Genomic DNA, 14,166 nt, shown 5'->3' on the forward strand with positions numbered 1-14,166 from the left:
AATGTCCACTGCTGGCCTTAAGACTATAACACAGAACTGAAGGTGCAGAAATGAACACTGGTTAAGTATTGGCTCTCAGTGTGTGCATTGACTTTATATATTCGTCATTATGACAATAAACCTGGATCTGGATCATTGACTGTGTTTCTGAAACACGTCCACTAACTTCATGTATCATCTAACGGATTAAACCAACGATGAAGCATTAAGCAAAGTGTTTGTTGTTGTACTAGCCTCATAATACAGTAATTCTTATTTTTAGTATTATAACATCATAACTGCATGAGCTCTACTAAACCATAAAGCTGCTATCAGATGGGAGGTTTTTACAGTTGTTTTTGTTTCCTGTTGTGCTGTTTTCATATCAGACACCAGGGACTTGACTTTGTCCTGGTTTGACTCTCTGACATTATAAGACTTTAAATGAATGAATCCCCTCAGGGGGAAACAATCTGACTTTCATAAGGTCCCATTATGTATAAAAGATCAGTTTCTGCCAGAGTGGCGATAAGAATCATTTTGGCTTCATTAGATTAAAAGCTAAAAAAGGTTCCTGCTGATAGAGACGACACACTTTTTAAACTCAGCTAAAAGAACCCAGCATTGAACTGGTCCTGTTTGCACTGGCAGCGCTCCTAGAACATAACTCACGCTTGAAAATGAAATGAAATGGAACCAAGGTTTATCTCCTTTACCTGAACAGAGATTAGTAACATAAAAAGTAATCCTTTGAGCGATATCCCACGATGACAGCTGAAGGTTATTGTACTCTGCTCTGGCAAATTAAGCTCTGGTTCCAGAAATGACTCAACTCCACCTTATGTACATTATTTTGGAGGAAAACATGAGTAATATGATTTAGAATTCTTCTCTTATTAACCTGTAGATGTTTTTTGTGAATAGTGTGGGTTTTACTTATTAAATGTTTGTCTTTCGGCAGACAAAAAAGTTGCGTTACTTAGACATTCCAACTTAGTATTCTGAACCGAATGTAGTATTCTCTCGTTTAATTCCTATTTTCTCACATGCGATATTTAAAGCGTTTTGCAGATATTCATTTCTTTATCCACGCAGTTGGCACGAATGATTGGAAGACCCACTTTGCTAATTGTCCATTTATCCCTCCTTCTTCATCCTCTCAGGTGGCGAAGGACGTGTCCATCCGTGTCCACAGCCAGCTGGACAGCGTGGAAAAGAAGAGGAGTCGTCTGGATCAGGAGAACGAGGAGCTGAGGGTCCGACTGCAGGACCTGGAGGTCGCCAAACAGGTCCTGCAGCAGGAGATTGACAAGGTAGGATCTAAATCCCATGTTGGTGCACTTGGCTGTTTGTTAGCATGGCTGTTAATAGATATGTAAACTATTTGACGTAGCTGGAAGGCTACATCTCTTGATGCAGAGTTACAGTTCCTAGTTTTTGAGATTTGTTCTGTGTTCCAGTAAGCTGTGATATTCCTCTCCATGAACAGCATTGAAGTGTATTCGTCCATTTCACTGCTGTGCTGTAAAGTAGACTCTTTGTGGAGAAGATTAAGGTCTAAGTGTCTGTTTGAGTTTGGACCAACATGGAAATTTCAGCTAAACATTGAGGTTCAGGCAGATCCTTATTTAGTCTGTTTTCTTGGCCTTTAGAACAAAACAATGTTTACTGTGCTCAGCTTGCCTGCGGGCTTCAGGAGAGCCCGTCTCTGCTCGCATCTAGTGTTGACTTCATTTCTGCCACTCGGCTGCCACTCCAGGGACGTTTTGGTTTTTCCAAGTGTAGCCAATAAAGCACTGCAATGAAAATGGAGAATATGATTTGATGTCAGGGCCAGCTGAAGTGAAAACAAACAAAGCGGAGTTGGCGTTGCACTCCTTCGAAAGGCAAATAAATGAATATAAAGTGGTGTTGGACCTGGGTTAAGCATGACTGACCTCTCTGCTGTCTCCCTTCAGTCTAATCTGAGCGACTGTGTGATCTAAGTATAGCAAGGCTCCATCTCTCCACACTTGTCTCCCTTTCTCTCTCTTGCTTCTGCTCATTGTCTGATTGGCTGATGCTAATGGCCTTGGTCCAGGACCAGGCCCCTGATGTGGGTCAGGGTTGGATGGATGGTTGGCTCTCTTGGCAGGAGATGTGGGCCTGTCTGCTCCGGTCTGGCTGGACTATGTGTTCTCTCGATACAAATGCCAGTTTTCTGTTCATTGATGGCTGGGAAGATGGCTGAGAGGGACAATCAAAGTATCCCAGTGTTGACTTTATGGCCGCAGAGAGGCTAACAGGTTACTTTGTTGCCTTTCTTGTTAACTAATGATGATATAATATGTTTCCAGTCATCACCTACTGTCCTGAGCTGTGACAGAATGAATGAGATTGGAGACGCCAGCAGATACTTCCCTCCTTCCTTCAACCATGCTGGATTGATTGTTTTATTGTTTCAATTCCTATTTCAAAGGTGTTCCATATTTCTTGGATTCTTCTGGATAATTTGACAATACTCTAGATTTATTTTATGTCCACAGGTTTCTGATGTTGATGTTTTCCATGAATTCAATATGTTGGATGGGTGGCCTTATATTCATCTATTATCAGCCGCCAGTCCAATGGAGAGGAAGCCAATGAGAGGAGTGAATCAGAGGTGTAGTGAATTCAAAACACGTTGTTGCAGTTGGGAGTTATACTGCGGAATTCTTTTTTTCCCCAAACCGTTAGATTGTGCTTGCTGTTAGCAGTGGATGAAACAGAATTTTAAACTTGGTGCTTTGATGTTTTCTTTACAAAATGCTCCTTTGGAGTGGTAGCTGACTTCTCTCCTTGGGTTTTTGTGTACACGGGCTCGCTTTCACCTTTTAATCCAAGGACTAGATATTTTCTAACAAAGTTGCTCATCTTTTGTACTGATGGTTCAGTGCTTATCAAAGCTCCGAGCTGCCGTCTGTGGACTGACCGTGTGACTGCCATGCTGAGGAGTCTCTCTCGTTGTTTGCTGTCTGACTAGCATGGTTTCATAAGCTGTGTTTGGGTCTGTTATGTTCAGTTGTGCTAGACCTACAGTGAAGGGGATTTTTCTCATAGCTGATACGGTTGAGGGAACTGTGTTTGTGTATGTGTGTGTGGGTGTGTGTGTGTGTGGGTGTGTGTGTGGTGTGTGTGTGTGTGTGTGTGTGGGTGTGGGTGTGTGTGTGTGTGTGTGTGTGTGTGTGTGTGTGTGTGTGGTGTGTGTGTGTGTGCTCATCCACACAGGAATGTCTCACTCATCTGTGTCTCACCTTATCGTTCAGTATAAACAGGAGAATTCAAGTACGGCCGAGAGAGGCAAGAAAAACAGGAAAGAGACTTTCAGGTAGAAGCATGGATGAACAAACACCAATAAAAGATGTGGCAGAAAAAGACAAAGAAAGTCAGAGAGAGAAGAGCACACAGACAATGAAGGCTGCGGTGATTCACAGGTGTGGAAGAGGTTCCTGAATTATTGATCGTGTCCTGGTGGCGGCTGCAGGCTCTCGTCTGTTCAGATATCGATATTCTTTACAGAGCAGAGCTATGCAGCGTTGGTCTAGACCTTTATTCTGCTGCTGCAGGCCGTCAATATTTGACCGGGATGTGGAGAGGGATTAGCTTCTGCAAACATAACAATCTTCATGCTTAATGCACCAAACTAGAAGAGAAACCGTTTCAGTAATCTCAATGAGAAACTGCTCTAAGGCAGACATTCTTGCCATGTTATTTATTTGTGTGACTGGCATAAACAGAATTATAGATTTTCTATGGTATTTGGTAAGTGATCAGCAAAAAAAACAAACCAGCATCGTGTTGTAAACAGAACATGGTTAGCGAGGAACTGTAACACTTTGTGTACATAGGAGGCGGAACATGAGCAGCTACAGTTCTCCATGTGTGCACACATGATGCGTTCAGGAGCAGCATTAAGAGTAGGTCAACCTGCTTTTTGGCTGCGGTCAGAGCCCAACCCACGAACACTGTAGTTACAGGCTTAAGACTTAAGAAGAGTAAATAATGCTCGTGTGTATGTTCACTGGCAGGTCACTGTCTCAGACTTGGATTGTTTTTTATGTTGTTGGGATGCATTGTTTGCTATCTGTGAAGCTATGTGCTGGTATATTAACTCATTGTCTGCTAGAGTCTCTGTATATTTACCCCCCCACACACACACACACCCACAAACATCTGTGTTGTTTACCTTCCTGTGGGTAAGGAGACAATCAATGCAATTAAATGGAACGAGGAGAAGGGAGGTGTTCCCTCTCCTTCATTTTCTCTGTCCTATTCTCATTTTCTCCCATCCCTCCCTCACAGACCAACTCCTTCTCCCTCCCTCCCTCCCTCCCTCCCTCCATCTCTCTCTCTCCCCATTTATTATCACCGTCTCTCCTGCTGCTCCCACAGAGAGCCAGAGGAATGCTGATGCAGGGATTTCTTTATCCCGTCTCCCTCCTCTCACCTCCTCCCCCTGTCCTCCCCCCTCTCATCGCCCTCTCCCTCCTCCATACCAACTCCTGCCCTCCCTCTCTCACTCACACCTCTCTGTTTTTGCCCTCCCCCTCCTCTCGTCTCTCTCTCTCTCTCTCTCTCTCTCTCTCTCCTCTTCCAGTCCTCTCCAAAACCATCGACCCATTCATTCCAGCTGTTTGACCTTTGAAGGAGGTCAGGTTTGATGGAGGCAGGGAGGAATGGGTGAGAGTTACTGAGGGACGGAGGTTAGAAATTGTAGAGGGAGGGAGAGAAATGGTCTCTGTTGAAATAGAGGAGAGGGGTTTTGTCATCTGAAGGTGAGGCTAGAGGGGAGGATTGATTGAAGGGATGGAGGAAGAAGGAATGCCGGGAAAGATAGTGAAGCTGAGGTTGATGTTTAGGGGATTTGAAGGATGGAATCGGAGGTTGAAGTTCTATTTCAGCAGGAGAAAGAATTGCAGGCAAAACATAAATAAATGGTGAACTACTGCAAAAAATATCCAGCTGCAAATATGTATTGCTGAATCTTTTGTGTATTTCTGTTTAAATCAGGTTTGACTTTGCTCTTTTACATGTCTCTGCCTCATGAATGAATATGCGATGGATAGAAGGAGGAGTGGTGGGCCAATGAGGAGAATAAAGAGGGTTGGGTATGCGCTCATGAAGTGATCATAGGCTGAATACATAAAGGACTTTGACCTTGTAAGGATGGATGGATACACATTCAACGTGTTCCAGCTGCTGTTCACCTCTGCGCGTTGTATCATGTATTATTTTGCTCAGTTCCCTTTCATATTTCAATACATAGCCATCTCAGGAAATGCGTTCAAAGACTGATCACAGTCAAAATATGTCTGCATGTTGATAGATAAAATGATAACCCTTTTATTGTGGTAGTTCCACACATTGCAATTTAATTTAAGTGCATCAGTACAACCAAAATGTGAATATTTTCTTAACATTCTACAATATAACAACTGCAATAATGTAACTTAACATGAAGGCCCTCAAAACCTATTTGCTAAATCAGCTACTCTTTTCTGTCAATGTGAGAACAATTTAATTAAAATCAAATAACAAAATCAATCTATTTGGATTGGTTTGAACCAGAATCTTAAATGGTTTATTGCCAAGTAGAATATAAGGAACTTGACCTTTTGTGATTTGGTTCATAACGTATACACAGTGCCATAAAGATGTGATGCACTTTTGAAGTTTACATTTATGCAGGAATGTGCATATTATTGCCCTGGGGACGTAAAAGTTCCCAGTATGAGTACACAAATGTATATATTATATAATGTTTAAGCATTAAGTGACCTGTTAGTACATTTAAAGGTGACCAAACACAAAGGAGTCATAGAGAGATGTAGAGGTTAAAATGAGGATGGAAGGATTCAAAGCAGGATGGTCGGCTGGTTGAGCTTGAAGTATTCCAGTTAGATTGAGAGAGAGAGAGAAGAACAGGAGGACTCAACAGAGAACAAAGAAAGAAATCATACAGTAGGACTGACGGAGGGAGGGAGGGAGAAAAAGAGAGGTAGTGTACCATGTGGAGTCTTTGTAGCAGGGCTGGCAGTCGACGAGATAATGGCCTTAATTGGAAAAAAATCAGGGACTTGAGGGCGAAGGGAGAAATGCCACCCACTGATTCTCTTTTTCTCATTCTGTTACTCCTTTTCTTGTGTTTTCTATTTTCTTTCTTTATTTTTCTGCCTCTTTGTTTCTTTGTTTCTCTCTGCGTGTGTTTAATTCCCTTGTTTCTCTTGAAGGTCAGTCTTTCCAGGGGTTTCCAGGGTGTTGTGTGTGTGTGTGTGTGTGTGTGTGTGTGTGTGTGTGTGTGTGTGTGTGTGTGTGTGTGTGTGTGTGTGTGTGTTTTGAAATCAGGGTGATTTAGAGTTAGTCCATTGAGGATGATAAGGTCACTCTGTCTGCCTGGGCACATATACATATATAAAGTGGACATATTTATGCTCTGTTTCTCTTTGGCTTTCACGCAATCTTCCCATAATGCACCTGCTGTATCAGGGACACACTTGACTCTGTGACTTTGTCAGAAACGTGGATTTCTGGATATGTTGCGGCCAACCCTCTCGCCAGAAATGAGAGAGACGCTAAAGTGCCTGTGGATGTTGTCCAAAGAAACTCGTATATCTCCAAATTTAGCATATTGAATATTATTCATTATATTGAAATTCTCCTACTTCTTGAACTAAATTTGAACCGTTTAAACATCCGTTCACAAAGCTGAAGACAGGATTGTTTTTCTTAGCTCAAGTTTTGGAGATGCATGGTTTTCACAAGACTTTTTGGGGGTGTCTGTGCTGGGTGACAACGTGAAAAAATGGGTGCTATGTTGTTTTATATTTTATTGATGCACAAACTCTTCCCCATCAGCCAATTAAAAGCATTTCTTCAATTTCACAGCGAATCTACTCCAATTAAACATGTGCATTGGAAAAGCCCTTAGGATCCTTAATGTAAAATGTGTGTTCTATATAGTGCCCTTGATAAGTTCCCACTATGCACAGAAAAAGTAGTGTCACTAGAGTATACGCTCCTTTTTCTAAAGGCTGGAGGGTACATGGCCTTTTCAATACTCTACAGTTCTCTCTCTCTCTCTCTCTCTCTCTCTCTCTCTCTCTCTCTCTCTCTCTCTCTCTCTTATATTCCCCAGTTACTGCTGAAGGAAACTGTTCCCTGTTATTTCTGACTCTCAGGAAGTGCTGCCTATTGTTTGTAGCAAGATGAGGGATGTGGGGCAAGGGCAGCCGGAGACTCTGCAGTGTGCATGTGTGTGTGTGTGTGTGTGTGTGTGTGTGTGTGTGTGTGTGTGTGTGTGTGTGTGTGTGTGTGTGTGTGTGTGTGTGTGTGTGTGTGTTTCTCTCTGAAAGTGCATTCAGGGCGTTCACTCACATGCAGGTTAGCCTGCAGTGGGTTGTTAATGTCCACGCTCCTACATTGAGCATCTATACATTTATTCCCCCCATGCATTTGTGCAAAGCTGGCAGCACGGGTGTAATTTATGTACCGGCAAAAGTGACGTCCTTCAGCACAGCAGCAGAGGAGAGGAGAGAGAAAGAGCCAGGAATGATTCAGGGTTAATGGAAGGTCAGTTAAGCTGTAAAGTTGGTGTGACAACTTGAGGGGAAAACCAGGGTGTTTATATTTAAGGCCTCAATTAACCCGTTGAACTCGTGGCTGTTTGTACTTGGTTTTCACTCCCCTTATTTACAAGCTCAGCAGAGTCGCAGAAGAGGTTTGGCGGCCCGAAGTACATAAATCTGATTCAAAGGGTGGAAAACCTAATCAAAGAAATGGTTGCAATTAACGATTATTTTCATTATAGATTTATTTGTCAACGAAGTGTTAAAAATGCTCCAATAATTACAGAAACAATTAATCAATTAACAAAAAAGTTGCAGATACATTTTCTTCACGCACTTAACGCATGATAAGTGTCTTATACTTCCTATTCAGGTATTTAAAAATGTATTGCAGAACTTATATTAAAAAAAAACAATTCTATCCTCAGTGCCAGCCTTAGATCTTAAATATTTCTTATTGCAAAAGGCAACCTTAAACACAGACAGATGTGCGAATATAACAGCGTCTCTAAGGAGTGACATGAATAAGAGCCCCGGAAGCTGCTGGCTGCTTTGATGCTGTAAAAACCTGACTTATCACAGTGATGTAATTCAGTCGAGGAGCAATCATTCATTGGCCCAGTCCCCTTTTCCCCTCAATATCTACTTTACTGCAGCACGCAGGTAATGCCTCTCGTGTTATTTCCCCCGCGGTGCAGTATGTTGTCTGCAGAGACACGAGTGTCATTAAATGGGTCAGAGCATCAAAGCAGCACGGGTTTAAACTTAGCTTTATCTGGGTCGGAGTGATTGATTAGAGTGAAGATGGTCTGAGAAGAACCGAGAGGGAAAGCAGCCCCATAACTTTCCCACAACACACCAGAGACAGGCTGATGTGTGCGTCAGAGAAGAAGACGGTCAGATGAAGGAAAGTTAGTTTTGTTTTGGGGGGTTTCCTTACAGCTGTCATAATCAGAAACCCCCATGGTGTAATTGAATTACCATAGCACATGTAACAAGCACAGATGGATACGGAGAGAGGCAAACAGAGAAAGATGAGAGAGACGGAACAAGATTCCATACAGTCAAACGAAAAGACAGGAGAGATTGGAAGGAGATTGATGGAGGGAGAAATGATGAAAGAAAAAATGTTCGGAGAGAGGATGAGCTAAGAGACGGAGAACGAGAGAGATTGAGAGTGATACGGAGAGTAAACAATAGACACAGGAAGGACTAAGATGAGTGACGGATGAGTGGAAACAGATAAAGAGGAGGAATAGATTTTAGAGTGAGTGTTACAGATAGAAAGTGAAAATGTATATATACCAAAAGGAGAAGAGGACGAGGAAGACAGACGGACAGCAGATATACAGGAGGTATGAAAACGAAACAGAAAATGTAGGAAGAAACAAATGTCAAGGGACAGGAAGAAAGAAGAGGGAACTCAGGGGAAAACACAGGGAGTCTTGCCGGTAGCATTTCTGGGTTGACTGGAGCCTCACTGGTGTACACACACACACACACACACACACACACACACACACACACACACACACACACACACACACACACACACACACACACACACACACACACACACACACACACACACACACACACACATGCACAGAGAGGCTGAGAGAAAGCAGTGCAAGGACAAACCAAAGAATATTACATCACTGCTACTCCTTTTATGTCAAACTAAGCACACAGACATTCTGCCAGCTGAACAGAGACGTACTCTGGGAGTAGTTTGTCCTCCACATTAATGAGGGAGGACTAGATGTTCATAAAACACCTCTCAGTCCAACACCACCACAAACAACTACCTTCAAAATGCCTGCACCTTTTCACCTTGAATCAGGTGCAGGTTTACTGCAGGACTTCTCTATTAGGCTGTAGTTTCAGCGAAGTACACCTCCAGTAAAACGCTTAAGACTTATTATTAAGAGAATTATTAAGATGCACCCTCTGCATGTTATTTTACCATACAACTGCAACGGATGTTCTAAGCAAAGTAAACTCTTGGTCCCTTAATTAAAGCGGCAACAATCAATATTTTTATATTAACAATGGATTACAATGATTTTTAATTCAATTTGTATTGTGTGGCTCATAGTGCCAAACCCACAGAGAATTATTACACAACCCTTCAGCTCCGCTCAGAGTTACAGAGCTTTAGACCGACCTGTGACTCTAATGTAGTTGTTGACTCTCACCGCTCTCATCACGGATAGCGACTGGCCGGCGAGCACAGTGAGACACTTAGCAGCTAAAGAGACAGAGACAGATATGACCTCCAGGATTTGGAGCAGAGCGAAAGCAGAATTGAAGTGAGTCCAAATGAATGCTGACGTCGCTCCGTAACGGCTGGTTTTATTAATAAGCAGCGTTTAAGGTGGCTACACAGATGAGTGAGTTGGCTAATAAGAGCATTGATCCAATAGAATGATGTATTTGGTCATTATTTTGTATGTAAAGCATGGTTTAAGCAGTTCTAGGTTAAGGTTATGGAAACATTGCCATCAAGGTTAAAATAAACCAACATAACATAACAAAGCACAGGCAGTGATCAGTACATTCAACCGCACAGCTTTTTAAATATATTCGCTATTCCGTTTTGAACAATGTCTTACGAGCCCAGAGGAAGATCCGAGCCAGCGCTGCTCCTCTTTGACATGATGATGCTCAGCTGATTAGCATTGAGTTTGCCTCTGCCGATCATTTACTTACCTTACTGCAAATATTTGCGTAGAATCTTTTAACAGTTGAACATCTTTTTGAGGCCTGAAGGCAGTGCAGAGGTAATTTCATGCCTCAGTAGCTGGAACACAAGTGTGTCTGAGTGGCCCCACGTAGTGAAGGGCCTTGAACTACTCAAGTCACAGTGAGGTGACTGGGGAGTAATAACACTGTGAAAACACAAGAGGGAAGGGGAGGATGAGAGGGGTACAAAGAAGGAGGGAGGGAGGATGTATGTATGTTCGACACCATTCAGTGATAGGAACCTTGTAGGGAGGAGATCCAGAGGAGAACAACACAAACAGCACCTTCTCTTTTGTCTCGTCGATGTCTTCAAATTGCTTGTTTTGTCCGCCCAATAGTCCAGAACCACGAGATGCTCAATTTACAAATCATATAAAACAGAGAAAAAAGCAAATCTTCCCTCTTGTGAAGCTTGAACCAAAGGGTGGTTGGCATTTTTTTTTAAATATTAAATGAATACATTTACCGTCAAAATTGTTGTTGTAGTGATGAGTGGAAGGATGTGTTCATAGTTTGGGGCAGTTTTTATTCTGCTCGGCAATAAGAACAGAAAAGAGAAACAGGTAAGGAGGGATGTGATCTTAGTCATTAAAAGCAGTTTTCTGACCTGTACTTTTGATTTTAAAGCTGTCATAAAATACCTGATAAATGCAGGACACTTTACTTGAGTGCTAATGCATTACCAGAGAATGACTGAGAAAGAGCTACTGCAAGGCTCTTATCTTATATCACCTGGTTAGGAGCTGAGCAGAACATTGCTCTTAGATGAACATTGTCATCTGTTGATTTCATCGAGTGATTCAGCTTCAGCTTGATTTTAACTTTGCATTCGCTTAAAGACACAAACAACTCAAATGTCAAACATAATCGCTCCCACATTTGTCTGCAGCAGGTGGATTATTGAAAGCTTCAGATTGTTCCAGTGTTGCGTCGAGGGGCAACAAGTCTGTAAATATCAAAAGGTGGAAATCTGTTTAGTCATCGCCGATGTTTATGGAAGCATCCAGTAAAAATGGGCTAATCACATTTGAATATATACATTTAAATATATGTTGTCTTATTAGGCTTTTATCATTTAAATGTTCTTCCAGACACCCGAAAGCAGCCAATGAAACACCCAATGAAGCAGGTGCAGCCTACAGTTTATTACAGAAGTTATGATTTTAATAATGACATAATGGAAAATGTACTTTTTTTGGTGTTCCTTTTCTCCGATTTCTGACAGGCATTTCTAATAACCCCACGATGAAAAGAAATAACCAAATCCATGCTTGAGTGTGCGCTCAGCATTCACAATAAAGAGCAGGCTGTGAAGGATAGATTTAATGGGAAGATGGATGGAGGTTAGATGGGGAGTAGATACACTCGGTGATGGATGAGAAGCTGTAGGCGGTGCGCGTGTTTGTCCAAACAGGTTTGAATGGAGTCGATGGGGATAGAAAAAAGAGAGTGAGAGGTGGATAGAGAATGAAAGGAACACCGTGGTAGAACAGACACCTTAGAGGCGCCTGGTGGAGGACAATACCGTACATAAGCTGAGTGAAAGAAACGAGCAGACGGATGACAGAGGGGAGGAGGAATGCTCTCTCTCTCTCTCTCTCTCTCTCTCTCTCTCTCTCTCTCTCTCTCTCACATCCATTAAAAGCTTTGCAGCTGTTAAAAAGCTGGCTGGAGTGCAGATTATCTCACCTACTGAATGAGGGACAGACTGGGGTTTTCTACAAAGGTTCCACTCTGGTCTCTGTTGGGAACCATTGTGTCTGGAGATGAAACACACACACACACACACACACACACACACACACACACACACACACACACACACACACACACACACACACACACACACACACACGTACAAAATGCATCCTATTGTATGTGAGTATATGTGCTGCAAGTGTTAGTGTGATTATCTATTGATTCTCGATACAGTCTGGACCGTATAGATACAATTTTCCTCCCTTGGGATTGTACTTTCCTTTCCTTTGTGTGTGTGTTTTCAAGCATGTTTTTTTTATCTATATGAAAGTATAATTGTCTGTGTGTGTGTGTGTGTGTGTGTGTGTGTGTGTGTGTGTGTGTGTGTGTGTGTGTGTGTGTGTGTGTGTGTGTGTGTGTGTGTGTGTGTGTGTGTGTGCACCAGACCGTGAAGCTGAGAGACTCATTAATCATACATGAATTATACGTCTTGATGTCAGCGGTGATCTGCTCAGCAGACCATTTATACTGCTTCTGAATCACTGTACTGGACTCTGCTGGCTGAGAACAAACACACTACACCGCTACAGTAACAGAGGAATCTGTATAAACTGCTGGTCCATCCGTGTTTTATAACAAAGGCTTTCATAACAAGTCAATTTTTTAGGTTTAAATAAGGAAACTAATGATGTCTGAGTTCCATTTAGCTGCTATAGTTTCAGGGCATGCTGGCTAACTGTCCCATTATCATGTCTTACTTTGACACTTGAATAAAATGGAGCCACTGTTAATGTTATTAATATTACCAGTGCCTTTTCTACCATTCCAGAGTGTCTGCTGTGAAAAAGGCCCATCTGGCAAACAGATATACATTTGAGATACAGGGTGTTTGTTTTTAATGTTTTAAAGAATATTTTTGTCATTTTTTAAATGTTAATATTTACTTCTTTAGATATCATAGATATATTAGCTAAAAAAGAGTCTTTGCAGCCATCTGAGGCTACAAACAAACATGCTCTCACCATGTTAATGTTGACAGTTTGTTTGTGACGTTTACCATGTTCACTGTATTAGCTCAACATGAATAAAAATGCTAACATTTGTGTTTAAAACACAAAGTGTAAAGCTAAAGTCACAAATATTCATTTTCTTGAGTTGATGAATGTTTGTTCCACATTTTATGGAAATCCATCCCATAGTTGCTGAGATATTTCCGTCTGGATCAAAGTGTTGGACTGGAGCAACACGACTAGTGTGGCTAATCATGTAGCGCTCTCAGAGGCACTCTTTAAATGATGAGTAAACCGTTGAGCTGGGACTGTCCGTTACGGGCCGTGTAGAATAAGACACGAATGTTTCTGCTTCTTCAGAAGACAGATTATTCTGATAACATATTTAATTTGCTTCTTTACAGTAATGGATATGAGCACAACCATTGACCTCGTTTCACTGTGACCGCCATGAATTTCTCCAGTGTCACATGAATTAGACCTCCCAGGATAATTGTTAATCTGCACAGCAGCTTCAGTCTGTCTGCCCGTGTTCACTGCTGGTTTCTAACTGTGGAGCAGATAAGGTGAGGAGGCTGGAGGCAGCAGAGCTCAAATCAATACAGGCGTTTTAATTTTTTAAAAGGACAGAGTGCCTTCGAATTTAATGGCTTCACACTTTGCTAAGTGAAAAAAGCCACACTTTCCATTGAGCCCCTCTGGTGTGAAGCTGTGGGAACAAGGCCATCAGTCAGCAGCTTTAAATCTGGTCTTTTGCATGGTTCTGGTGCTTTCTGTGTAAGAGTAAAGTTTGGGTAAAATTCCATAATGTCTGTTGTATTTAGACGTTTAAAGCAATGCGTTTCAGTGCTTCCTGCGCTTGAACATGCAAACTTGCCGTGTGCTAAAATTCCCCACATTCAGATTGTATATCTTTGGTGGTCTGACCTTTATTTCCTCATTAAAACACTGCAATTGACCTCATCTTTGCAATTACATGAGACAAGAGACTGATATTGCTGTGAGGATGATGGATGAAGTAGCCTGGTCATTCATTGGTATTACCTGCAAGAGCTGGCAGCTCGAACTACATTACAGGTGTGAGGTATTAAGCTGTTTACAGGATCCCAGTGTGTCCTCACTAACTCGTCTAATGTCACTGTGGCTGTTTA

General features: G+C 42.0%; 1 protein-coding gene across 1 annotated transcript in view; it reads left to right on the forward strand.

Annotated features, from left to right (window-relative positions):
- The window catches only part of LOC129099428 (protein SOGA1-like), an 88,042-nt gene that overhangs the window by 17,566 nt on the left and 56,310 nt on the right, over positions 1–14,166 (forward strand). The window contains 1 exon segment of the mRNA XM_054608663.1: positions 1,143–1,292. Within this exon segment, the coding sequence (XP_054464638.1) occupies positions 1,143–1,292 (150 nt within the window).

The sequence above is a fragment of the Anoplopoma fimbria genome, chromosome 12 (assembly GCF_027596085.1).
Source record: "Anoplopoma fimbria isolate UVic2021 breed Golden Eagle Sablefish chromosome 12, Afim_UVic_2022, whole genome shotgun sequence".
Taxonomy (NCBI): Eukaryota; Metazoa; Chordata; class Actinopteri; order Perciformes; family Anoplopomatidae; genus Anoplopoma; species Anoplopoma fimbria.